Source organism: Sorghum bicolor, chromosome 10, assembly GCF_000003195.3.
Source record: "Sorghum bicolor cultivar BTx623 chromosome 10, Sorghum_bicolor_NCBIv3, whole genome shotgun sequence".
NCBI classification, from domain to species: Eukaryota; Viridiplantae; Streptophyta; class Magnoliopsida; order Poales; family Poaceae; genus Sorghum; species Sorghum bicolor.
Genome location: NC_012879.2, coordinates 8461897 through 8486677, shown reverse-complemented (window position 1 = coordinate 8486677; position 24781 = coordinate 8461897). Strand labels below are relative to the sequence as shown.

Sequence of the window (24781 nt, the reverse complement as noted above, 5' to 3'; positions counted from 1 at the left end):
CCTCGGGAGAAAAATCTTGTGTCTCCATTGTGTTTGTTGATTGGATTTCTCCCGGTGATTGGACTTCATAATATTGTGATTGGTTCATCCCCTCTACGTGGTGGTATAAAGATCAAACTCTCTCTCTTACTTTCTTGCAAACTAGAGTAGCTTACTTCTTGTATAGAAACTTTAGGTAGCTCTCTAGTGTAAGTAGAGACTTAGTTCTTGTGTGCATGGTGATCATAGCAACTAGAATTGTTGGGTAGGTGGCTTGCAAACACCCCATTAGAGCTAGAGCAAAAAGCTTTGCTTTATTATTTACTAACCTCTTGCTCTAGTGTTTTTGTAGAATTTTTAAATAGGCTATTCACCCCCCCTCTAGCCATATTAGGACCTTTCACCTTCTCCCCCTCCTGGGGACCCACGGGGACCGAGCCCTCTCGAGGGGCGCCGTCCTCGTCATCCATAATAATGTGGGGGACGGATTGGCCGCCCCTCGGTGCTTGAGACCCCTCGGGGGCCTCCGACCCCCCTCGGGCCCTTGACCCCTCTGGGATCTCGATCCCCCCACTGACAGGGGGGATCACGTCGTCCTCCTCCGCCAGCTCGTCGAGCCAGTCCACATTGCTTCCCCCGCCCTCAATCTCCGAGACCGAAGTCTCAGGAGAATCGGGCGGGGCAACCCCTGCCTTCTCGGCCTTGCGGTGGTTCTTGGCGGAGATTTCTCGCCGCTGCGCCTTCCTCGCAGCCTTCGCCTTCTGGTCCTCCTTGGCCTTCTTCTGCTCTTCGTTCCGGGCCCGATTCTTGGCCCGAATCTCCTTGTCCTCTGGGACAGGGGGCAGGGAATCCCTGATGATCCCCATCCTCTGCAAACAAGCAATAATCAAGAAAAAAGCAGGGAGAAAAAGGAAGCAGGCGCAGAGGTCAAGACAAAAACATCTTCTTACCAGTGAAATGTAGCCCTTTTCAGGGCGCATCGGCACCACCCGGGAGTTCTTCATATCCGGGTGCATTGTCTTCTCAACCTGGGCGGCGATGTCCGACGCCGATATCGGCTCGGCCAACATCTTCGTCCTGACCCAGGGGATGTCCCGGGTCATCTCGAACATGAACGCCCGCCGCTGCGCTAGCGGGAGCAAACTCTTCTTGTGGAATTTTGTCGCCACCGTAGCTGCGGTGACCCGGGCGTCGCGCAGCTTCTCAAGACCCGCAAGAAGCGGGGCGAGCCTCTTCTGCTCCTCTGTAGGAGCGCCCCACGCCCACTTCTGGGGGCTCTCTGTCACCATCTTCCCAGTATACGCCGGGAGCAGCCCACCGTCATTCCGAAGCCCGAAGGTAGAACCATCCGTTCTGCCATCCCCGGTTCGACGAGGGCATCGCACTCCAGATGTACTGGGAAGACCGCTGCTGGCGGAGCTGCAGCGTGCAACCACCGACTCGCAGGGGGAACTTCTCCCCTCCCACGTAACGGGCAGACATCTCCGCCTTGAAAAGTTGAAGCCAGAGGTTCCAATGGGGAGGAACCCCCAGGAACCCCTCGCATACCGGGGCGAAAACGGCTGCCTGCATCACCGAATTGGGGTTAAGGTTGTGCAGCTCCACCTCGTAGTAGTGGAGGATCGCCCGGATCAAGCGACCGGCCGGAGTTCCGAACCCCCGGTCTAAGAACGTCAGAAAGCAAACCACATAGCCCGGAGGCGGGTTTGGCTCCCTGTCATTCGCCGAGGGGACGATCCACTCCGGCAACTCGACGTCCTTGAGGGGACGGACAATCCCGGCCTTCACGTGGGCGTCCAGCGCAGACCTGGTCATGTTGCAGGGCGGCCACGCGTCGTCGCCGACCATAGCTTTGAGTGGAAGAAGGGCGTCTGCGCGGCGGAAGCAGAAAAGATGGCAGCATGAGAGAAGGCAGGAGGCAAGAGCTTTTTTGCGCAGGAGCAGGAGGAAAGAAACCAAGTCCCCCGCGGCTGCTTTTATAAAGGGAGTACGCCACGGCCGCACCGCCTGCGCAGAAGACCAAGGGGGAAAAAGAGCAACCGTCGCCCACTTCTCACCAGGTGAAAAATTCAAAGCGCCAACTCCCTCCGATTCTCACGCCCGCCGCACGCGCGCATTAATTTCGCAGGTGAAACGTCACGTCCGGTCAGAGCACAACGGCACAGCCGTTTCGACTCCCCACGCGCCGCGCCTCAAAAGCAGCGCTCTGAAAAGTTATGTCAGGGCGGTTCCTTCCAGGGCAAGCGGCGCTCGACCACCCGCTGACTAATGTCGTAGGGCGGTCTCCGTCGGGCACGGTCTCCGTCTCACCCGACCCCATGCTAACCCCGAGCAAAAATCGTAAGGCGGTTCCCGTTGGGCGCAGACCCTGTCTCGCCCGACCTCGATACTACAAACAAATCTAAGAAAAAGCCTTTCGAGGCCGAAAATCCCTAGGCCATGGCCACCTACGTTCCAGAGGTTGCGAGACTGACCTGCAAAACAGGTTCGAACAGTCACCTTAGGATAACTGAGCGAGGGATGATTGAAGATGAGCACAATAGAGGCCAAGGTCCGAGCCCCATAGGGGGTCGGCGCATCTTTACCAGTCATATCCGAGACCCATGCGGGTGTCGCGCGAGTGGGATCCCATCGAAGGAGGCACCGAGCCCTCGGAACCTAGCAAACGGTTCCGACATCCACCGTGACTGCCCTCGGGTATTTTAAGATGTGCCCATAAGGCCATTAGCCGACCCTTATCGAATAGGGCTCGGACATCCACTTGGATTTGCCCACTTGCAGCTCTCGGGGAACGTCGATACTCGCCCATCGAGGGTAGTACGGCGTGACCCACCCCTCCTCCGAGCGAAAGGATGAATGAGGGACGTAATTACTAAGACGAGAAAGAACCTGATCGACCCTTGCGAGGAAAGGGCTCGGGGGCTTCCTTGCACCATGGGAACAGGCACTACGTGTAAAGAGCACGCAACCTATCCCTCAAATACTCCCGAGTGTATCACTCAGGGAAAAAGCCTTTGAAGGAATAACACCATTCCTCCAAAAGGCTCGGGGGCTACAACCGGCGGGTGCGCTCGCGCGCACCCTCTGGAAAAAAGGAAAAAAAAAAGTTTCCGGTCAACAATGGTCCCTTAGAAGAGAAACTTTGAAGAGGTGACCTCACCCCTTCAAAGGCTCGGGGGCTACTGTTGGGTACCATAAAAAGGGATACCCAGATCAGAGCAATAAAAAATCGCAAAAGACAAAGCAAGCCCTCCATAATCACCAGGACGCGGGCTCCAGCCCATCTGCTTCCTCGATCTCGGGCCCAAAACACGCCTCGCCCGACCCCACTGGCCTCGGATGAAAGTTCCGTCTCGCCCGACCCTCCGGGGCTCGGACGCAGACACCGCCTCGCCCGACCCCCTGGGCCTTGGGCGTAAGTTCCGTCTCGCCCGACCCCTCCAGGGCTCGGGCGCCAAACGCCGCTCCGCCGGATCAGGGCAAGACTTCCAACGCGCGGCGCCCGTACCCACGACGTGACAGGCGCGGTTATAGTTGAAAACGGACGGAAACGAACGGAAAATCACTCTATCGTTTTCATTTTCATATTTTTAGACGAAAACGGGAGCGGAAACCGAACAGCCGGGAGCGAAAACGGTAGCGGGATAAACGGTAATACGAAAACGGGTAAATACGATCGAAAAATAAACGGAAACGAACCGGAACATGTAAGCCGCATATGAGAGCTCAAATATGAATTATCCATACATCATATGCTCATAAGTAGCTGCCCCTTTACAATGCTATGTGATGACTTTAGATGGTTCCTGATCCAGTAGTGCCATTGCTACACTCAGCTCTATACTTTGTATTGCAATTTGGGAAGTTGCAGAAACCCATAGCTGCTCATATTTCTTTCCATTCACCTCGACTACCACTGTTTTCTTGGTAAAAATAGTTCCACACATCTGATGTGCACTTTTTCTGCCTCTTCCCTTTACTATACTAGGGCCTTGTTTAGTTCACAAAATTTTTCATTTTTAGCTACTGTAGCACTTTCGTATTTATTTGACAAACATTGTCCAATCACGGAGTAACTAGGCTCAAAAGATTCATCTCATAAATTACAGATAAATTGTGTAATTAGTTTTTATTTTCAACTATATTTAATACTTCATGCATGCGACCAAAGATTCAATGTGACGAGGAATCTTGAAAATTTTTGAGAACTAAACAAGGCATAGGAGTAACTTCATCGGCCTCGTCACCATCATCATCAACAGAAACAATATCTGCAGCACGTTCCTGTGTCTGCACGTCGCTGCCCTGTCCCTGTGCTTCTGCTGGTGTCCCAGTGCCACTATCAGTGCCAGTGCCACTGCCACTAAGTGGAATTTCATGAATACTTTTTGCTGCTGAAGATGCAGATCCAGACATAACAAGTGCCCCTTACTAGCAACGTCAGTTGTTTTCCTCTTGGACCCTATCGATTCGTTAAACTTATATTAATTTCTACTGCAAGTCTGTAACCAAAATAACCTAGAGTAAAGACTAGATATAGATCCGGTCGTGCTCCCTTTGATAGAGGAAGGTGGCACTGGTGCCGGCGGTTCTGGAAGGTGAAGATAGCTCGACAGGCCCAGGTGCTTTTCAGGTGGCATGGAGCCACCACGGTCTTCTCCTCCAGCCCACGACATCAGCCAGCAGCTCGCTGTCGTGCCGCGTGGCGGCGCAGGGAGCCGTGCGCCCGTGCGCGAACGACCGAGCTCGCGGAGTCGCGGTCCTCTGCTGCGCGTCAGCGCGTCAGCGCGTGGGCGTGTCCACGCGTGTGCCTCCCTTGATGCAACGCCACGGCCAGGGGACGAGGGGAGCCGGGAGGACTGCTCACCGGTGCAGGCGTGCAGCGGGCGCGCGGCAAGGGAACGGGACAGCGGCAGCCGGCAGCCAGAGGATGAGAGGAAACAGGAAAGGGAGCGGCGGCCAGGGGGAGTCGAGTGTCGACTGGGGTGCTCAGGAGGATTGGAGGAGCAGACAGGGTTTGGTATTTTGGGCTGTATTGGGCTTATGGGCCATGCTGGGCTAGTTTTCCGGATTTATTACAAACGGGATGAAAACGGGATATCCTGGTTAAATACGGGATTTCGTAAAAACGGACGGAAAAATGCGTTACCCTTTTCGATCCCGCTCCCGTTTCACTCCGTCCCGTTTTCGGTCCCGTTTCCGTTTATCCCGTAAAAAACGAAAACGAACGGGAAAATACGGTATACGGAAGCGGACGGAACGGGATTTGTCCCGTCCGTTTTCAACTTTAGGCGCGGTGACTCCCATAGCGCAGCAGGGCAGGGTGGCGACTATTCCAACCACCCTGGTCACTGCAGCCTTACCTCCTTCACTGTGCGACTTTACCTTTTTCACTATGGTGTACCGCCTCACAGTGAAAAGGGAATGGGGGAGGTCATCAATATTTGCTGTCTTCTCCCCCTATTGACAGGACATACAGCAGTATCACCGATCCGACCCCCACGACTCCAACAAGGCTCGGTAACCCTCCACAGGAGCAGCCATGCTGTCAGCCATGCTTCAAGGACGAGATGGGCAAGCCCCTACAGGGTCGGGACTGTTACTCCTCCACTCGGCAGAAGGAAATCCCCAAGCCCTCATGTAAATACCTTACCTCCCCTTAGGGCTATAAAAGGGGGGCCAGGCCTCACGACCAAAGGAGAGGGCGACAAGTTCAATCACACAACATTTGTGCACTTCGTAGCCAGCTCACTCATAGAGTAGCAACTAGCATTCTGTCCACCACAAAACCGAGACTTGGGACTTAGCCCTCTCTTGCAACCTGCTTGTACCCCCTACTACAAGCACCTTTGGGTGCAAGGCAATACAGACCTTCGGTCTCACTGGACGTAGGGCATTCCCGGCCCGAACCAGTATAAATTCTCTGTGTTCCACTTGCATCACCATCTAGACTTAGGTAGTCACGTATACTTATACTCGTTTGTGTCTAGACCACGAGTCTAGACGCCGACAAGGGTGTTTGGCACTGCTCCACGAACTCTGCTCCCCAAACTCCACCATGAAGCAGCTCCATAAAAAACTAGAGTTCGTGGAGTACCTCTTTAGGTGCTCTCACAACTCCACCATTTTTTCTCGAACTGAGTGCGTAGCTGAAACTGTTTGGCTAAAAAACGTGGAGCGGAGCTGAAAAACGTGGAATAGAGAGTAGTCCAAACACCCCCTCAGCTCCAGCTTGACCGCAGCGCAGGGCCGGCCGGGGCATGGGACTGTTCGATGGCGCTCGGGTCCCACGGGCGCAGCGCGATCCCAAACCGCACATGGTGGTGGGCGCGCAGCTTACGAGGGGGCCTCTGGCTCTGGGCAAAAGCCACGCCAGTACTACGCCACACCAGTGGCCATTGGCCAACTTGCGCTGCCTGCTTGCAGAGCGACAGGCTGCAGGCCACCCGACGACGGCAAGTGGGCTGGGTTTCTGGTCCCACCAGCATGAGCCGAGCCGGCTTGGGGGAGTGGTGGGTTTCTGGTCCCACCAGCATGAGCCGAACAGGAGAAGCAGGCGCGACGCAACTGGCGACCAGGCAAGTTTTTTTTTTACATGAAACACATATATTATAGTATTATTATCACAGCAGCCAAATTACAAACAGATCCTAAAAAAGAGACCATTTTACAATTTAATGCGGCTTCGGGTCCACGCGGGCAGGTCAATCCTCGCACTCCACCTCCTGCCCGCCCCCGCACCGCACCCATAGTAGCCATGTTGGATCCACCGCCGCACCACTGGTAGCTGCGGCGGCGGCGGTGGCGGCGCGGCAGAGGCATGAAGAACTTCCTCAGGAAGCTGCACATCGGCGACTCCGCCGCCGGGGACGGCGCGGCCTCGTCGCCGTCGGCACCTCCCGCGCCGCCAACGAAGAAGGGCGGTAGCATCGAGCACAGACACTCCTCCGGCAGGTTGTCTGGCTGGCTCAGCTCCGCGACCGGACGGCCGCAGCACCCACCGCCTCCGCCTCCGCCTCCTGCTTCTGCTGCAACGGCAGCGGCGGCGGTGCCGGAGGTGGAGGAGGAGTCAGCGTTGGCTTCGTCTGTCGAGGAGAGGAAGGCAGCAGCCGAGGAGGACGAGGAGAGGGCGAGGCGGGAGTCCTTGAAGGAGGAGGCGGAGCAGCAGGAGAGGAGACGGGAGGCGGAGATGGAGAAGAAGGAGAAGCAGGAGGCGGAGCTGGAGGACTATCACATGCAGCTGGCCCTCGAGATGAGCGTCAGGGAGGACTCGGAGGCGGTGCAGATCGAGGTGGCCAAGCAGATCAGCCTCGGCTCCTGCCCGGTCCAGAGCTCGCCCGCGGAGGTCGTCGCCTTCCGATACTGGGTACTCAGCATGTCCACTCCCCTCCTGCTATCTTCTAGATTGTTTTCTTACCTCGATGGGATCTCACTCGTGCTGTGTTCATGCAAATTGGACGTTAGAGCAGAAATGGGGTCTGTCATATGTTAGCTTGGTCAAAGGTATCCATCATGGTGATGTTCTTCTGATAGCCGTTGAATTATATTCTGTAATGGAATGGGTGTGTCATGGGGTAGTGTAATTATATATATATATATATATATATATATAGTAACGTACTTATCTCGATATGGCATATATGAAAATTCCTTTTCTGGTATCTCTGAAATTATGTTAGTTGGGAGTAGGACACCTTGGATTATCTATCCTTCGTGATCTAACCTTTTCTGTTTTGACTGAAAATTTAAAATACTCCATAATTTTGCAGTGAGTTCAATTGTTTTTGAGCATAATGAACATCTGCCTTGCTTTATAGTAGAAGCTACTGGCTGCCCATACTTTTATAGAAGCTGCATTTGCAATGCACTGAAATACTCATTCTATATCCTAGATATAGCCAGCGTCCGATAGCCACCATAAGATGTTCTCCATCAGAGATTGTTCAGAAGTTAAACCCCCTATATATTTGACTCTTACCATTTTCTCACTCCCTCATATGGTAGATTTGTTCGTGCTTCACAGAGTTTCAATGCCCTTAGCTACGACGACAAAATCTTGGATGGTTTCTATGACATTTGTGCCGCTGAGGATGAGCACGCATTATCAACCATACCCTCTTTGATGGAACTGCAAGCACTGCCTTTTTCACATGGAAACAAAACCGATGCTGTATTGGTCAACAGAGCACTAGATTCTGAACTCGTAGCTCTTGAGCAGAAGGCATTTATCATGGCTTTGGAATTTCGCTCGCAAGAATCAGAATTTGTTGGCCACTCTTTGGTTCAGGCTCTAGCTAATTTAGTTTCCAACTACATGGGTGGACCAGTCACTGATCCAGAAAGCATACTGTTGAAGTACTGGAATATGAGCAGTGCATTGAAAGCTAATATAAGAAGTGCAGTTATACCTCTTGGGCAGCTAACAGTTGGTTTGGCTCGTCACCGTGCACTGCTTTTTAAGGTCAGTAACAAATTGCAATATGGCCAGCAATCTGAGGCACATTAATTTTGTAACTATGAAGTTTGCCATGAACAATAAGCATGAAAAATTGCAGTCGTGGATGTCAATCATTTATGGTCGCTTTCTTTTTTTAGTCACTTTCTTGTTTAGTTATTAGCATAAAACCTGACTTATTTTTTGTTATATACTCAGGTGAACATGACATATCGGTTCAACCCATGCTAATGCTCACAAGACTTGTTCTTTTGTGGCCTTTCAGTATTTTAATTCTTTTCTCTGCATACTTGCATCTAGGTTTTAGCAGACAGCCTTGCTGTTCCTTGCCGACTAGTTAAAGGAAGGGAGTACACTGGATCAGATGATGGTGCTTTGAACATTGTGAAATTTAATGATGGAAGGTACTTTGCTTACCAGTTCCTTGACAGTACAAGCTGTCTCTTTCAGTACTTGGATATTAGGGACTAGAATAGTTTTGTCTACTTTTCTGATTTCAGCACCTTGTATTAGCAATGGGTAATGAAAGTTGGCATTGCATTAATACATCAACATTGTAACATACCACATGTTTGCAGGGAGTGCATTGTTGATCTCATGATAGATCCTGGTACTCTTATTTCATCAGATGGTGCCAACCTGGGTAGAGAATTGGAAGACAGCTTAGTCATAGATAATCAACATGTTAACAAAGATGACACTAGCACTCAGTTGGTTTCCTCTTTCAGTGAAGCTTCAAGTTCCATGCATGGTTCATTTGGAAATGAATCGCTTGAAAAAGGATTCATTTGCAATGGTGGGCATTTTGGTCCAGATGGAGCAACAACTGCCCAGAGTGACAATGATGTACCTGGGTCTGGGGTATCAAGTTCATTTGAGGAGCTATCGGTTAGCACATACGCAAGTGAAAACATGCCTATTATTCATGAATCTAATACGGATCATACCATGACTGCAAAAGGCAAAGATAAGTCGATCACATCAAATAATTCATCATCAAGTTCTCCATCTTCTGAGATGGGCAGTACTCCAGCTGTACGAAGGAAGAAAGTCAAAGATGTCTCTGAGTATATGATTAGTGCTGCAAAAGAGAACCCTCAGATAGCAGAAAAGATCCATGCTGTATTACTTGAAAGTGGAGTTGTGCCACCACCTGACTTGTTTTCAGAAGAATCTAAGGAACAACCAAAGGACCTGATTGTTTACGACACATCTATGTTTCAAACAAAGGATGAAATGATAAGGACAATGAATGAGCTTGAGTCCACAGCACAAGATGGTTGTGCTGGCCTTGGTCCTTCATTACCACATCATCCTGGACAGGAGCTCCAAACAAAGATTGTTCCTTATCGGCCGCCTCCTGACCTCAAGCCTGTCCAGGGATTAGGTGTTTACCATCAGATCGATTTCCGGGATAACGTCAATCCCTCTATACCTCTATATGAACCATCTGCACCTCAGGAAAATCCGTTACAACTTATAAAGCAAATGCCTGTTAAGGCTGCGGCTGTTGCAACAGCTGCAGTGGTTTCATCTTCAATGGTCATTGCTGCCGCGAAATCTAACGGCGACATTAAACTAGATGTGCCAGTTGCAGCAGCTGCCACTGCTGCTGCAGTTGTTGCTACGACAGGTGCTGTTAACAAGCAATATGAATACTTGGATCCTGGTTGTCAATTGCTTTGCTTGCCAAGTTCATCAAATAAATTAATCCAAAAAGGTAGGCATGACTTGTTGGATGATGATCAGCTGGAAACAAATCATGGACAGGATAATTCCCTTGAGCATGAAAAGGATTCAGTTCAAGCACCTCAGGAAGCTGAGCGAATCTCTGATAGGTCAACTGGGACAGAGAGCGCCAGATCTGAAATTGCTCTTGATGAAATTGCCGAGTTTGAAATCCAGTGGGAAGAACTTACCCTTGGAGAACGAGTTGGGCTGGGTACAATTCTCTTGCTCTTAGCAAATTCAATTCCATAGCCCTGCCTGTATAATTTGACTCAGTTTATTTTGAGTATTAAAGCTAAAGATAAAACATACTGTGAGAAGTGATCATGCTTCCTTGTCCTTGTTTTTTCAATGCTGTTCTAACTCTCTTTTATCTCCAATTCTCCAGGATCTTTTGGAGAGGTATATAGAGGTGAATGGCATGAAACAGTAAGTTTTTCATCTACATTGTCACATAGTATTTGAAAATTGCTAAATTAGAAAAATATCGAGTTTTGATAATAAATGTAAACTTATGGTAAAATGGGAACCAGTGTAATGAAGAAAGATTAGTTTCTAATCTAATAGAATAATACGTGAAGAAACAGAATTATCCCCATTGTTTCACCTTGTCAAAATCTATAATGCTTCTCATTCATTGTTGCACATGGCCACATGCATGAGAACTTCTCTGTTTCCCTCTTTCTTTTATAGGAATGCCGCTGACCTGAAGGGTAGTGCTAAATCTTGTTGCAAGTTGTAACTTAGGCACATGGGTGCACTAAATCATATCACTTGAACTTAATATTAGAGCAATTAAGTACCACGCTCATGTGGGTGTGCGGCTACCTCTAGTGCTAGTGCATGGATAATTAGCTAATAGTAGTAGGAAGTGTCCTCAGCCACACATGTGGTTAATATAAAAACTAGTGCGGTCGGGGTTAGAGGCAGGCAGAAGTAGAGTTAGCAGATCAGAGCCTTCCAGGGAGTTCAATCCTCTCTACTGCTGCTGTTCTAGTAACTCGGCCATTGTAATCACCTTCCAGTCATCAATAGGATTCCCAGATTCCTAGCCATATCAGTGATATATGGATTCATCTGTAGCTCTGACACTAACCTCGATTGCCTGGGGGGTATTACTGACATGAGATCTACCTTTAAGTCAATCTAATAGTCACCAGGGTGTGTTTCAACAATTTCTTAGAGAATCAATTCTCTGTAAACAAAAGGTTTCAGACACATTGTGATAGTTACCACAACTATATGTATTGGGTGGTCTCATCTGAACTATAGATGCTTGGAATTATTCACTAAGTGATAATGTTAAAACTTAAAAGCAAGAGGCCTACAAATGATTGATTAGATAACTTAAACAGAGCTCATTTGTTTCCCCTGTGCATTGTGAATAGTAGTCTACCATTTCCATTTTGTGCTGCTTCTGTTGCATCATAGAAATTGGCTCTTCTGTGTAGGAAGTTGCGGTCAAGAAATTCTTGCAACAAGATATTTCAAGTGATGCTCTGGAAGAATTTAGAACCGAGGTATATGAATTTTCACACTTTAAATATTTGAAGTCTGCAAAATGGAAGTGCTAGCTTTATAATGTGATGATTTATTTTCTTAGTCTGAATGAACTAATAAGAGCAAATCACCATCAGACGGTTGAACCAATAATCTTGGGCCCATCAGACTGTTATATAGGTACACAGAGCTTTCATTTGGCTAAGGTGCATTTTGCCCTAAATGTTTTTTATTTGATTAGTAACCCCAATAGCAGCAGTTTATTATTAAAAGGCCTATTTGGCAAGAGTTTTTTTTTTCTATGACATCAAGTTTGCATTAGTGAAAAACATTTAAAGATTGTCTTGTATGAGCTTAAAAATGACACAGGGTCTTTATTAGTTAGAACTTAGAACAGTGAAACTAATAATTGGTGTTGGGCCATTTTTAACAGTTAGTATGATTAACTCAATAAATGGTTAAAATTTGGATGGGCATGTGTTACCTATTCAGTACAAGATGGAGTGGTATTAAAACATGCTGCATAACCTCATGCAATGCAATACTAATGCAAGTAACCAATCAGACCATATGTGGTTTTAGTTTATGCTCAGCAACCCTCAAAAACAAAATTGTTAGCATTTGACACATGAGAATGGAGTGAATTGGCCATGTATCATATGATATCCTTAGTAGTTTTTACTGATGAACAATCAGAAAGAATAATGTTTGACATATGTACCGGAGACCATGTGGGTTTTCAAAACAAGACAAAAGGAGACATTTGATGATACCTTCTACTCCTGTAGGGAGCCAGGAGTAGAAATTGAAAGTTTGAAACTTTTGATATGTTATGGGTAGTTTGACTTTCTTTATCTAACATAAAAGGACTTCTGGTAGGGTCGTTGTGTGGATTTTGGCATTGTTCCTTATAACCATGTGCACGTAGCCGCCGCCTCCACTGCTGTCGCCTTGCTCGATCTGCATATCCCATGGAGCAGCATTGTGGTAACATGCTTCTTGACGGGATTAGTATTTATGTTAAATTACAGGCTAGTTACTGCAACTGCCATCAGTCCACATGACGGCACCAGATTTGCTCCCTGTCGCCCATCTGTCTGGTCTGACATGGGATCAACATGGACGATGTTCATAAGATAGTTTACCTTGATGAGTGATTAGTGTTACTTCCTTAATTGTTACCAGGTTAAGCTTTCATTGGTAGGACCCGAAGAAGGTTAAGGAGCTGTTGGCAGAAATTAGGGAACAGCTAGAGTGGATATTACTTAGTTGCATAACCTAGTACGTGCAGCAAATTATTTGGGTCACAAATAAATTAATGCTTGTCTGGCACTCTTGGCATGGTATGACATGAAATTAACAAGCATGATAATTAACCAAGCTCTGTTGATCTGTGCAGTTTAGAAGTAGGCTCAAAAGTAAAAAAAAAAATAGTCAACAGACTTGAACACAAACTTTTTTTACGATTTGGTAAAATGCTTCAAAGTTCAAACACATTTTCCTCCTAAAATAAGTTAGTCCTTGTCTTACACCAATTGCATGGTATGTCATGAAATTATCTGTCAATGTGTTTACTTTGTTATGATTATTCAACTCTTCTCCAAAGATTTTCATGCTTATTCATAGCATTATTTATTTCTGTTTAGGTGGGAATAATGAGAAGATTGCGGCATCCTAATGTTGTTCTTTTTATGGGTGCTGTCACTCGTGTTCCTCATCTTTCTATCGTGACTGAATTTCTTCCAAGGTACCGATTTGCGTCGTTGTTCAAATATTATATTAGATTCTGAATCTTTGACTACTTCATGGATAATTGATAATGATAATGATACTGCCAATCTCTGTTAATTAATTATCTATTGTGTTTTCTCAAAGAAGTGTGTTCAATTAAAAACAAGAAGTTAATGAATGTAACATGTAGTTTCCTATAGAGATGCTGATTTTGTGGTTAAACTAATGAATCTTTCCAAAGTAAAAAATGTGAAAAGGTTTCACAAACCTCAAAGCTACTCTGTTGTTACTTGTGCTGGGCCTGTGGGTGTATAATCATCAAGTCATCTAACTGGACTACTTAACTTACAACCCTCAGGCAAAAATCTACACTCCTTCTGCCATCCTTCTGAGCTCCTCTATGAAGTGGCTTTTCTTCTCCCATGTTGATTCTTTGTTACTTTTTCTTGATAGTTGATTCATATCCATTGATTCTTTTTGACAAAGCTAATCCGACCATCCCTCATGTACAAATATGAAGCTCTCGATCGATGGCCTTTCAAGTTTGTGTTGGTCCATCTTGGTCAATGACAGTCCTGTTAAAATGACCAAAGTACTCTTCCTAGAAAGTTGTTATTGGTCAAACAATCGTTTAATATCAGCCTCTCACCTACACTGAATTTGCTCATATTTATGCAAAACTACTGATGCACTTTGTAAATTTTCGGAATAGCCCATTGATATGTTATTAAGGAAATGGGAAGTTGTGCCCATAGGGTCTACCAAGTTTACACTGCAATTAACAGAAAATAGAGAGTAGGATGTATAAGAATTAATTCAAAATGGGAATATATTGCAGGACTGTAGTGAGAGTACAAGATGTAGGCATTTGTAGTATGGTAAAGCATTATTCAGGTATAGGTTATCATGGCTGTAAATCACTATGTTTTGTCTTTACTCCCTATATCCCAAAAGAGTACATGTCTCACACTTCGAGGAGTCAATCAATCTCAAGTTTGACTTAAATTTGTAGAAAATATTATTAATATTTGTATCTCTAAATATGTTTGCTATGAAAATAAATAATGTGATTAACCTACTGATGTTTATTTGACATCATAAACATTAGTAATATTTTTGTACATATTTGGTCAAACTTAAGATTTATTGACTTCTTGAATTGCGAGATGTACACTTATTTTGGGATGGAGGGAGTATTTATTTATATACAGGTTAACTTGCGTAAATGCACGATTGCTAACTATATATTGGCAATGCAGGGGTAGTTTATTTCGGTTAATCCATCGGCCCAATAACCAGTTGGATGAAAAAAGGCGTTTAAGGATGGCACTTGATGTGGTACACTTAAGCTGCCTTTGGTTGTGTTAATTCATATTAAGAACTTCAACTATTCTTCTTTAATACTTGTTGTCTGCAACAGGCGCGTGGTATGAATTATTTACACAATTGCACCCCTGTCATAGTTCACCGGGATTTGAAGTCTCCAAATCTACTTGTTGACAAAAATTGGGTTGTGAAGGTAATAATTAGGTCCATTAAAGTGGTATGCTTTGAATTTTTGGGGATTTCTAGATATATATAACCATTATCACTTGTCTTTTGTTTAGGTTTGCGATTTTGGTTTATCACGTCTGAAACATAGTACCTTCCTCTCGTCAAGATCTACAGCTGGAACAGTAAGCTTTCACAATAATATTAAATCAAACATTTTCCATTTGTTATAATATAAGAAACTTGTTCTCGGAAGCACCAAGTTTATATTTACCATACCTCATATGTAAAATACATTTCTATCATGTGTGATGTGAATATGTATATAGGATAATACCATACATATATATAAGTGAATTATCCACTACTTCCCATCAGTTTAAGCTTTTGAGTTGAATTGGTTGGTTCATGCGATTGAATAGAGTTCAAGTTTGAATCCAAGCTAGTGCAATCAAATAAAATAATTGTTGCTCGCTCCTATTTGCATGTACGAGGCCTAAGAGAGCAAGTGTTGAACTATTTAAGTGTAACGGGCCTTGGTGGTAGCCAGCAGCCCAGGGTAGCCCAGCCAACCCCCTAGGCGTGCCCTCCCCCTATATATCAGTCTCTTTCAGACCCACCAACGAGTTGCCCTAAAGTATCTAGTTTAGGTAGAATTGATGATTCATTTGGTTTATGGAAAGTAGAGAAAGAATCAACTTTGATTCTAAAGGTTGATCATTGCTATAAGGATTCCATCCTTAGTTTGCTTATGAGTTATAAGTCTAAGAAGACTACAAAACTTAGAGGATGTACTCAATTAAATTGAGAAAGAATTAGAGGTTTTATTACCCTCACCCTTTTGTTTCTGTGCCTTCCTGTTTTCTTGCGACTGCTACTATTTATGTGACACTGTTTATCATGAATAGTATCACCGCCTCCCCCTTCTCCATGCCCTAGCCACCAGCCATCCCTCCACCGCAGAACGGGTTGCAAATGACATCCTGTGCCCCGTCCCACCATCTCCGGCTACAATCTACACTTTATGCCTCTCACCAATCAGCCCTCTAACACATTGGTGCCACTGTCTGGGACATTAAGCTTTCTACCTCTCACCAATCAGCCCTCTGACACATTGGTATCACCGTCCAAGACATCAATAGTTGGTAACAAGATCCCAATGCTCAAAGAAGTACTGGGCAGTGTTGAAGGAGAGGATGACCAGCAGGCCAAGCAGCTCGACAGTTTGCTGTCCAAGCTTTCTAGTCTCCCAGCCCTTCTGGAACAAGTGCAAGGCATGGAGACCAGGGTGAAACTAGTTTCAGCTAGATCGATGACACCGGCAAGCATTCAACCGAATCTGTCAGCCATTCAGCAGTGTTTTTCTCTCATAATAAATCAGCCAACAGTACTTTCTACCATGGCTTGTCAGCCAAACGAACAAGAGGGAGTCATGTTCATGGCGTCAGCGGACCAGCACTGACCTACTCCTTTGCCCCTCAACCTCAAGGACTTGACTTAGCCATAGCAGCCCATGACGACACGTTGCTACCGCAAGATGACCTTCCCCTCGCATGCCATTGCTCCTCAGGTGTCAGGATCTTGTCGCTAGGCATGGATGTCCTGGATAGTGTTACCAATTTGCCAAAGGCTTCCCACCAATCAGCCTTCTAGCAATAAGTGAATTGTCCAATGTCCACCACTCCCCCATCAGCTAAGTTTTTTTGTTTGAATTGTTATGTGTGGTTTGGGGCATGCAATCATGTTGGCCAGGTCTAGAGACATATATTTAAACTCAAAATTCATTTTATCTTGACATCAATGTAACTTGCACATTTGGTTTATCTATTGATCACACCATGGTTTACATACTATATTTGCGTTCATGTGGGTATGAGGATGAAATAGATCGGAAAAGAGTGCTAGATTTTGAAACATATGCAGAGATATTAAGTTGTGTAGCTTGAGGGGTTGGGGCCTGTCGGGCACCGTAAACTAGGGTACCCCAACTAGGAAAATAAAGAAGCCTAAAGCTGCCTTCCTGAGGCCCAAACATTCCAAGAAACGCCACCAAGATGGGCCGCAACTATACCCCTTCGGTCCAGGACAGCCCCAGAGTAACAGGAACTCCGCCTCGACTCGCCCGAGCCTCGGCTCAAGCCTCGGGCGAATTCTCCACCTCGCCCGAGCCCTGGGCTCGGGCAATTTCTCCGCTTCGTCCGACCCCTGGTCTCGGGCGATTTCTCCGCTTCGCCCGACCCCTAGTCTCGGGCGATTTCTCCGCCTCGCCCGAGCCCTAGCCTCGGCTCAGATCCCCTGTTCCCGGACTTCTCGCGCACGGTAACCGCGCTGCGGATGGGACGCAAGACACACCTTCACCCATACCGCGCCAGGGGATGGCGCACACTGTGCTACCTGCTCCCATCACTCCAACATCTGACGCTGTCACTGTGCGTACGGCGAGTCAGAGAGAACAGGGGAGATTAAATCTCAAACACTGTAGCCACGACACTTACTATCATCTCCGAGTGCAGGTCAAGGAAGAGGCCTCGGAAAGACAGGCCATAACGTCGAACAGGGCTCGACAAGGTGGAAACATGACCAAACATCAAGTCCACAACGTCAGGGATGGCCAAGCACGATCAACAGGGGTGACCACGCTGAGGCTACAGCCCCAAGAATGGGACACCCTGCCATGCCGACACCATCCCTCGCCCTGTGCCCAGGAATAGACTGTAACATCAAACACATGTACCCCTTCACTCCTCTTGAGCTATAAAAGGGGAGGGAGGGTCTCGTTTACGACACGGAAAAATACGCAGAGACACACGAAGAAGCTCAAACCCACCTACACGCCGAGACCTGGGTCACGAACCCTCTCTCGCAACTCGCTTGTAACCCCTATTACAAGCACCTCGGATGTAGGATAATACAAGTCTTTGCCTTCACCACTGGACGTAGGGCATCGTTGGCCCGAACCAGTATAAACCTCTTGTGTTCTTCTTGCATTACCGTCTAGGCTCCGGGGCACGCAGACTCGTAATCACTCGTTAGTGTCGGGTCACAGGTCCAGACATTGACAGGGCCTGGGGTAATCGTATTGGACAGGTCTGTAAGCATGTACATAAAAAAACTCATAATTCACTTTATCTTGATATCAATCTGAACTTGCATGTGTGGTTTGTCTTTTGATTATGCTATAGTTTACTCTACAGACTATATTTGCATCCATGTGGGCATGAGAATGAGAGAGACTGAAGAGAATTTTTAGATCCTGAAACATTTACCATTTACCATATTTAGCTGGTTCCTGATTTTTTTCTTGTTCCTGTTAGAACACGGAACTTTGATGATGCCATATCAGCATTCTTTTATAAGTTTTTGCATTTGTGATTAATTTGCTTAGCCCAAAACTCTGATTTAGGCTAAATAATTCTCTGCTAACTGCCTGCACGACACATCAAATGCAGGCGGAGTGGATGGCACCAGAAGTACTTCGAAATGAACCATCAGATGAGAAGTAGGTTTTAAATGTCGCTGTATTTGATTCCAAATGGTTTTGTGATTGATGTGCATTATGTGCTTGTTTTCAGATGCGACGTTTTCAGCTATGGGGTGATATTATGGGAACTCTGTACAATGCGGCAGCCGTGGGAAGGTATGAATCCGATGCAGGTTGTTGGAGCTGTTGGTTTTCAGCAACGAAGGCTTGATATTCCAGGCGGTGTGGATCCTGCTGTAGCAGAGATAATCAAGAGATGCTGGCAGACGTTAGTATCCTTTAACTTGCAATGGAGTTTGAAATTTATACGATGTTAACTCATATAAAATTGTTGAGGCATCAGTTGTGTAGTTATTTACATTACATCATAATTTGGTAAAGTATGTCACGTTATTATTACTACTGTGAAATTGTCGAAGTAAAGATTGTGTGTGAAGAGATAAAACAGAATAGTTCTTTATTACTTAAAATAATAAGTAGATATCCAGAAAAACTTAATTTCATTCTCTTCAAATTGAACCATATTTTTTTTTGTCTTTACCAATCTTTTATGCACCCTACTTATTGTCTCAATTATGTTTTGTTTATTGTTTCCTGCAGTGATCCAAGGATGCGGCCATCATTTTCAGAGATCATGGGCACTTTGAGACCATTGTTAAAAAACACGCTTGCCAACCAACCTAATAGGAAGCGGGCACAGCAAACAGATGATTAAGAATATAGTGGTCAGTATCAGCTGACAACACAAACCAAAAAAGTGTGCATTGGTTTGTGTTGGCTTCCCAGCTTCAAGCAACTGGCCATCTGTAACTATTACCATTGGTTTGTACAGTACGCCAAATGCGTATTTGATGAAGAACAGGTGAAATTTTGGCCCTTCGCCTTCAACATTGGTTCTCTGTTGTAGCCAGCGGAACCTGTCTGTCTGATGAAAGCCAACCCAAATAACACAGATCCATGAAGCCAAAGAAAAGAAATTGAAAAGGAAACTTGCGAACATAATAGTGTTGCAGGCACAATGGTGTACTGGAGTCAGAAGTTGACATGTAGAGCGGGTTCATCGTCTTCTATCAGTGAGGCCATATTTTTGTTAGTCCTCGGACTAATGGCAAAGTATTCCATCTTCAAGGCCCCTTCAAATTGTAATGTTTTGTGATGAAATTGTTGGTTCACTTGCAGGCCCTTGTGTATATCAAGTCTCAACAAATATGTTGTAATTGACAGTTAGATTACAAAAGAAAAAATATGTCCTTTGTACTTAAAATCATCATTCTTTTCTTTAGAAAAATGGCAGAGCATCTATTCTTTCCCTTTTTCATTATTTTGTTGGTGTGCAATGAATGTCATATTCTGCTGCGCAGTTTTTAAAATACGTTGCTCCTTGACAAATCTTATGTCTGGATCACAATTCATGGAACTTTGGCTGAGATAGCCAAGAGTTGAGATTTGCATTTGCTTCCAGTTATTGTACGTTGTCGGCTGTCAAAAACCAATGGCGTCGCAGATGGTTGTAGTCCGGTTGAAGTTGCCAAATGTTAATAGCTTGTTTATAGTTAGACCCGTTTAGCTAGTTAGTTTCTCCTACCATCAACATTTGACATCTTGATGTTTGTGCTAGTGCTCTGTTGTCCATATAGTGTTTTATCAGAGTTCATAAACATTAAATATACTGATGTGGCACTGTATTAATAAAGAAAAGAGACGATTCAAGTTTTATGAGAGTAGAAAGAGTTTCATAGGTGAAGAAAAAGGTAATTAGAGTTTTATGGAAGTAGAGAGAGTTTCATAAAGATAAAACTCTTCTATATTATTTTCAAAATATGAATACATTAGAAACTGAGTCATAAAACGCATGACCCTTTAAGCACAGCTGCACAACGCAACGTTGTGGTCTTGGTTCAAAAAACAATGCAATTCTATATGTTTTTAAAAAGAAAATATTATTAAAGGTTAGAACTATAAATAAATAAATTACAATTAATTTAATTCATAAATATTATATATGTTTTTTATTAAATATAAACTTATTAACTTGTACTTTCTCCGTCCACAAATTAATACACATATTATTTTCCAAGGAGTCAAATATTTTTAAATTTAACCAAAATATATACAAAAATATACTAATATTTATCATATGTAATATGTATCATTAAGTTAAACATAAAATATACTTTCATAATATACTTATTGCACATACAAATATTGATAAAAGTTTGACTCCTTAAAAGACGAGACGTGTATTTAATTTTGATGGAGGGAGTACAAAGTTAGAATTGTACCGTTTTTTTTTTTGCCTTGTTTAGTTTTAAAATCTTTTAAAATTTTTCGTAACATCGACTTTGACCGCATGCATAAAGTATTAATATAAATTAACAAAAATAATTATATAATTTATCTATAATTTTTGAGGCAAATATTTTAAACTTAATTAATTTATAATAAATAATAATTAACAAATAAAATCAAACTGTCAGACCCAGACTGGCGCCAGAACACCATTGCCCCGCGCAGCGCCCGCGGCCGTCGCCGACGCCGACGCCGCGCATCCAGCGTCCCTGTCTTGCCGACACCACAGCCCACACGGGCACACGGCACAGTGGCAGTGGCACACGCACCCCGCACCGGCCACCGCAGGACGGACCACGTGCCCTCACGTCTCCCCGGATCCCATCCAGTCCACGGAGCAACAAGGGGCCACCCACGCGGGCCTTCCCCTTCCGCCCACACTCCCAGAAGTCCACACCAAATCCCCCCCGCAAACCCTCGAGGGAAGCTAGCCACTTGCCATCTGATCAACCAGCCAGCCGATCTCATCGATCCGCCATGGCGACCGCGTACTACGAGAGCTCCAGGCCCCGGGGCGGCCCCGCGGAGGAGGCGGACGACTTCGACGAGTTCGACCCCACGCCGTACGGCGGTGGGTACGACCTCGCCGTCACCTTCGGCCGCCCGCTGCCGCCGTCGGAGGAGACCTGCTACCCGTGCTCGGCGCCCTCCACCTCCTACGACGCGCCGCACTACTCCGCCTCCGAGCCGTCCCCGTACGGCCACCACGCCAAGCCTAAGCCCAACTACGGGTTCCGCCCCCAGCAGGAGCAGCAGCCGCCTTACGGCGGCGGTGGCGGCTACGGATCCACGCCCGAGCCCCCTGCTGAGGAGGGCGGTGGCTATGGATCTGGCTACGGATCCGGGTATGGTAGGAAGCAGCAGGCGGAGGAGAGCTACGGCTCTGGGTACGGGAGGAAGCCGCCGCAGGCGGAGGAGAGCTACGGGTCCGGCGGGTACGGATCTGGCTACGGCGGTCAGACCCGGCCGGAGGAGAGCTATGGGTCAGCAGGGTATGGATCTGCCAATCCGCCAGCTGAGAGCTACGGCTCTGGCTACGGGAGGAAGCCGCAGGTAGATGAGAGCTACGGATCGGAGTATGGGTCTGGGTACGGCAGGAAGCCGCAGGTAGAGGAGAGCTACGGATCGGAGTATGGGTCTGGGTACGGCAGGAAGCCACAGGTGGAGGAGAGCTATGGATCAGGGTACGGCAGGAAGCCGCAGGTAGAGGAGAGCTATGGATCAGGATACGGCAGCAGGCCGCAGGGTGGGGAGGAGTATGGCAGTGGTGGGTATGGGAGGAATACTCAGGAGGAGTCCTCGGGGTATGGCTATGGCAGGAAGAATGAGGAGCAGAGCTATGGTGGTTCTGGATATGGGTATGAGAAGAAGGCATCTGAGGAGGATGAAGGTGCCTATGGCTCTGGTGGTTACCGGAAGCCAAAACCGTATGGCGAGGAGACACAGGGTTCATATGGTTATGGAGAGGAGCAGTCCAAGTATCAGAGTGGTGGGTATGAGAGGCCAAGCTATGGTGGGGGAGAGGGGTACTATGGCCGCAAGAAAGATGTAAGATCCTTTCTCTTTGGTTGAGATGTGTGAATGTGAATTCTTATCGTGGTTCAATAACCTCTTATCCTACTAATCCTTGAATAGGATGGCCTTTTGAGGTAGTCGATTGTTTAGCTAGTAGAGCTTGTGAATCTAAAAAACAATTCACACAAGCCTTTTAGATGGTAATAGATAGCTTGTAGATAAATGATGCTGATATAAATATAGGTTTTAGGTGCTGGGAGAAGTTTATCACTGTGTCAAAAGGTGTCAACAAGATATTAGGAGCATGCTCTATTAAGTTGATCCTATATGAACTTCTTGCCAGTGCTTAATGAACTATATATATGGTATTTATGGTGCATAGCTATCATATCTTTGTGTACATTTGATAATACTGATTTGCTTATGTGACTATGTGTAGTGTTTCTAGTTTCTAGAAATCTATAGTATTACTGTATTCAGCTCAACCTAAACCCTAAACCCTAAAATACTGTAGCTAAATGAATATCAATGATGGTTATTCATTTGGATTCAGTAATCTGTTGTAAGAATGCAACCTTGTGCTTGAGGCTTGAGCTGTTGACTTAACATTATGTATAATGCTTCCGGACTTAACATTATGTATAATGCTCCCTCTGTTCCAAATTTTAAAGACGTTGTGGCTTTTCTAGGTGCAAAAGTTTTTCTATGTGCCTAGATTTACGCTATGTGTAGGTACATAGTAAAATCTATCTATGTATCTAAAAATCCAAAACGTCTTACAATTTTGAATAGAGGGAATATATATTTTGTAAGACATATCTGGGCAGCACAAATAAGATCTGCAAATTTACATCACCTTTTGAACAAACTTCAATCCACAGTACAAACTTGATATTTGGATATACTTTATTTGTTCACTTTGTTGGCAAAAGTAGTTCTATGCTATTCAATCCATCCCAAATTGTAAGTCGTTTGACTTTTTTAATATCAAGTTTGACCACTCGTCTTATTCAAAGTTTTGTATAAAATATAACTTTTTTTGTTGTGTATTGGTTTATTAATAAAAGTTCTTCAAGAATGATTTAAATTTGACTATATTTGCACAAAGTTTTTGAATAAGACGAGTGGTCAAACTTGGGATAAAAAAAAGTCAAACGACTTATAATTTGGAATGGAGGGAGTATTTCGTTAAGGAATTTTCTGTTTCTAGTGATTACATGAATTGCAGAAACACAATCCAAGTGCTAAAAATATAATAGCATATTTCTCTCCAATTGTAACCTTTTCTTGTTGCCACTTTGTAGGATGATGACTCGGATGATGAGAAGAAGCAGCGTCATCAGAAGCACCACCACCATCGCCGCCACGACTATGATGATTAAGCACCAGCGCCTTCTGCTGGGTGTGTTTGCATAAATAAAGATGGGTGTACCTTCTGGACATTGGACCATCGTTGTGACGTTGCCTCCTCTGCATTGTTACTGCTCAGTCGTGAGTGTGCTGTGTGTTTTCTGTGTTCAAATCGTGACCAAATAAGTACCGGCTGTATCATTTGTGATGAACCATCGCCCACGCCTGCTGATGCCGAACAGAATGTCTGAATTCTACTTTGTACTTGTCCTTGTGGTGTTTCTTTCAGTGACCGGGACTTTGTTTGGCATCAGGCACCACTCTTCTCGTACATTTTCCTTTGCTGTTGCTATCATCTGCACTGTGTCTGTGTATTAGGACCATAAGTAGCACTTGCTGGGCGTTGTGCATATATATAACATAAAAATATCTGTTTATCGCCTTCCCGACAAGTTCTATTGGAGAAATTGAGTGGTTTCTCATTAAAAGGATTGTGAGGGAGAGCCTGCCGAAGATGACCACGGCCAGCTAGCCACACGGCCAGCAAGGAGACGGTAAGGCCAGTTGATGAGGTGACACATCAGCCAAAAGGAAATCTTTACATGAAATGGGGAGGAGAGATGAAAATCGCGTCGTTTTCCAGGCCTCGGTAACGCGGTGAAACGGCTATTGAGGGGGGGTTTTCGTTTCATTCTCGATCCCGTGCGTAGAGGGAACTGCCAGCATCGCGAGCTCTCCATTCGCGCGCGCGTGATCCTCCCGACCATCTTCCCGCCCCTTCCTCCCGCTTCCTTCTCCCCAATCCTTTACTCCCGCCACCATCAGCAGGTCGGAGCCGGAGGTGGAGGCAGGCACGCAGGGCGGAGGCGGGCGCGCAGGGCGGAGGTGGGAGCGGGAGCGGGCGCCGCGGCCCCGTGGACCGAGGCCGCCACTGTCGAGGAGGAGCGGTACGCGAATGCGACGATCGGGACGTCGCGCGCTGGTAGGAGCAGCAGCCTCCACCGAGTCTCCAGCCCCGTCCTGTCCATGGATCCGCAAGGCAGATGAGGGAAGGTTCGTGGGGGCAAGCAGCTGGGCAAGTGTTTCCATGGATCCGCCGATTCTGCTGTATGAGTCAATTTTTCAGTCAATTTGCAATATTTCGGTATATGAGTTTGTCTAGCAGGGTGTTTTTCTATGATCTGAGTATTTTTACATTTGAT

At 45.9% G+C, this 24781-nt stretch overlaps 2 protein-coding genes across 3 annotated transcripts; both read left to right on the top strand.

Annotated features, from left to right (window-relative positions):
• On the top strand, positions 6678–19683 carry LOC8065535 (serine/threonine-protein kinase EDR1). Of its 2 annotated transcripts, none has more exons than XM_021448701.1 (13): positions 6678–7345; positions 8003–8440; positions 8735–8838; positions 9013–10376; positions 10551–10591; positions 11614–11682; positions 13309–13409; positions 14653–14731; positions 14814–14912; positions 15001–15069; positions 18334–18383; positions 18457–18633; positions 18966–19683. In XM_021448701.1, the coding sequence occupies exons 1-13, from the start codon at positions 6800–6802 to the stop codon at positions 19078–19080; spliced, it is 3252 nt and encodes a 1083-aa protein (XP_021304376.1). In that variant the 5' UTR covers positions 6678–6799; the 3' UTR covers positions 19081–19683. The 2 variants fall into 2 exon arrangements, with proteins under 2 accessions (XP_021304376.1, XP_021304377.1); XM_021448702.1 differs by having other exon boundaries at positions 7207–7345; positions 7984–8440; positions 18966–19543.
• On the top strand, positions 21024–23934 carry LOC8065534 (uncharacterized protein At5g39570). The gene is made up of 2 exons (XM_002438070.2): positions 21024–22262; positions 23534–23934. The coding sequence occupies exons 1-2, from the start codon at positions 21192–21194 to the stop codon at positions 23609–23611; spliced, it is 1149 nt and encodes a 382-aa protein (XP_002438115.1). The 5' UTR covers positions 21024–21191; the 3' UTR covers positions 23612–23934.

Excerpts from the sequence above, each read along its gene's own strand:
- LOC8065535 (XM_021448701.1), top strand. The coding sequence starts at position 6,800 with ATGAAGAACTTCCTCAGGAAGCTGCACATCGGCGACTCCGCCGCCGGG. Across the intron at positions 8,441-8,734 it reads ACCGTGCACTGCTTTTTAAG|GTTTTAGCAGACAGCCTTGC; the intron begins GTCAGTAACAAA and ends ACTTGCATCTAG. Across the intron at positions 15,070-18,333 it reads CAAGATCTACAGCTGGAACA|GCGGAGTGGATGGCACCAGA; the intron begins GTAAGCTTTCAC and ends CATCAAATGCAG.
- LOC8065534 (XM_002438070.2), top strand. The coding sequence starts at position 21,192 with ATGGCGACCGCGTACTACGAGAGCTCCAGGCCCCGGGGCGGCCCCGCG. Across the intron at positions 22,263-23,533 it reads ACTATGGCCGCAAGAAAGAT|GATGATGACTCGGATGATGA; the intron begins GTAAGATCCTTT and ends GCCACTTTGTAG.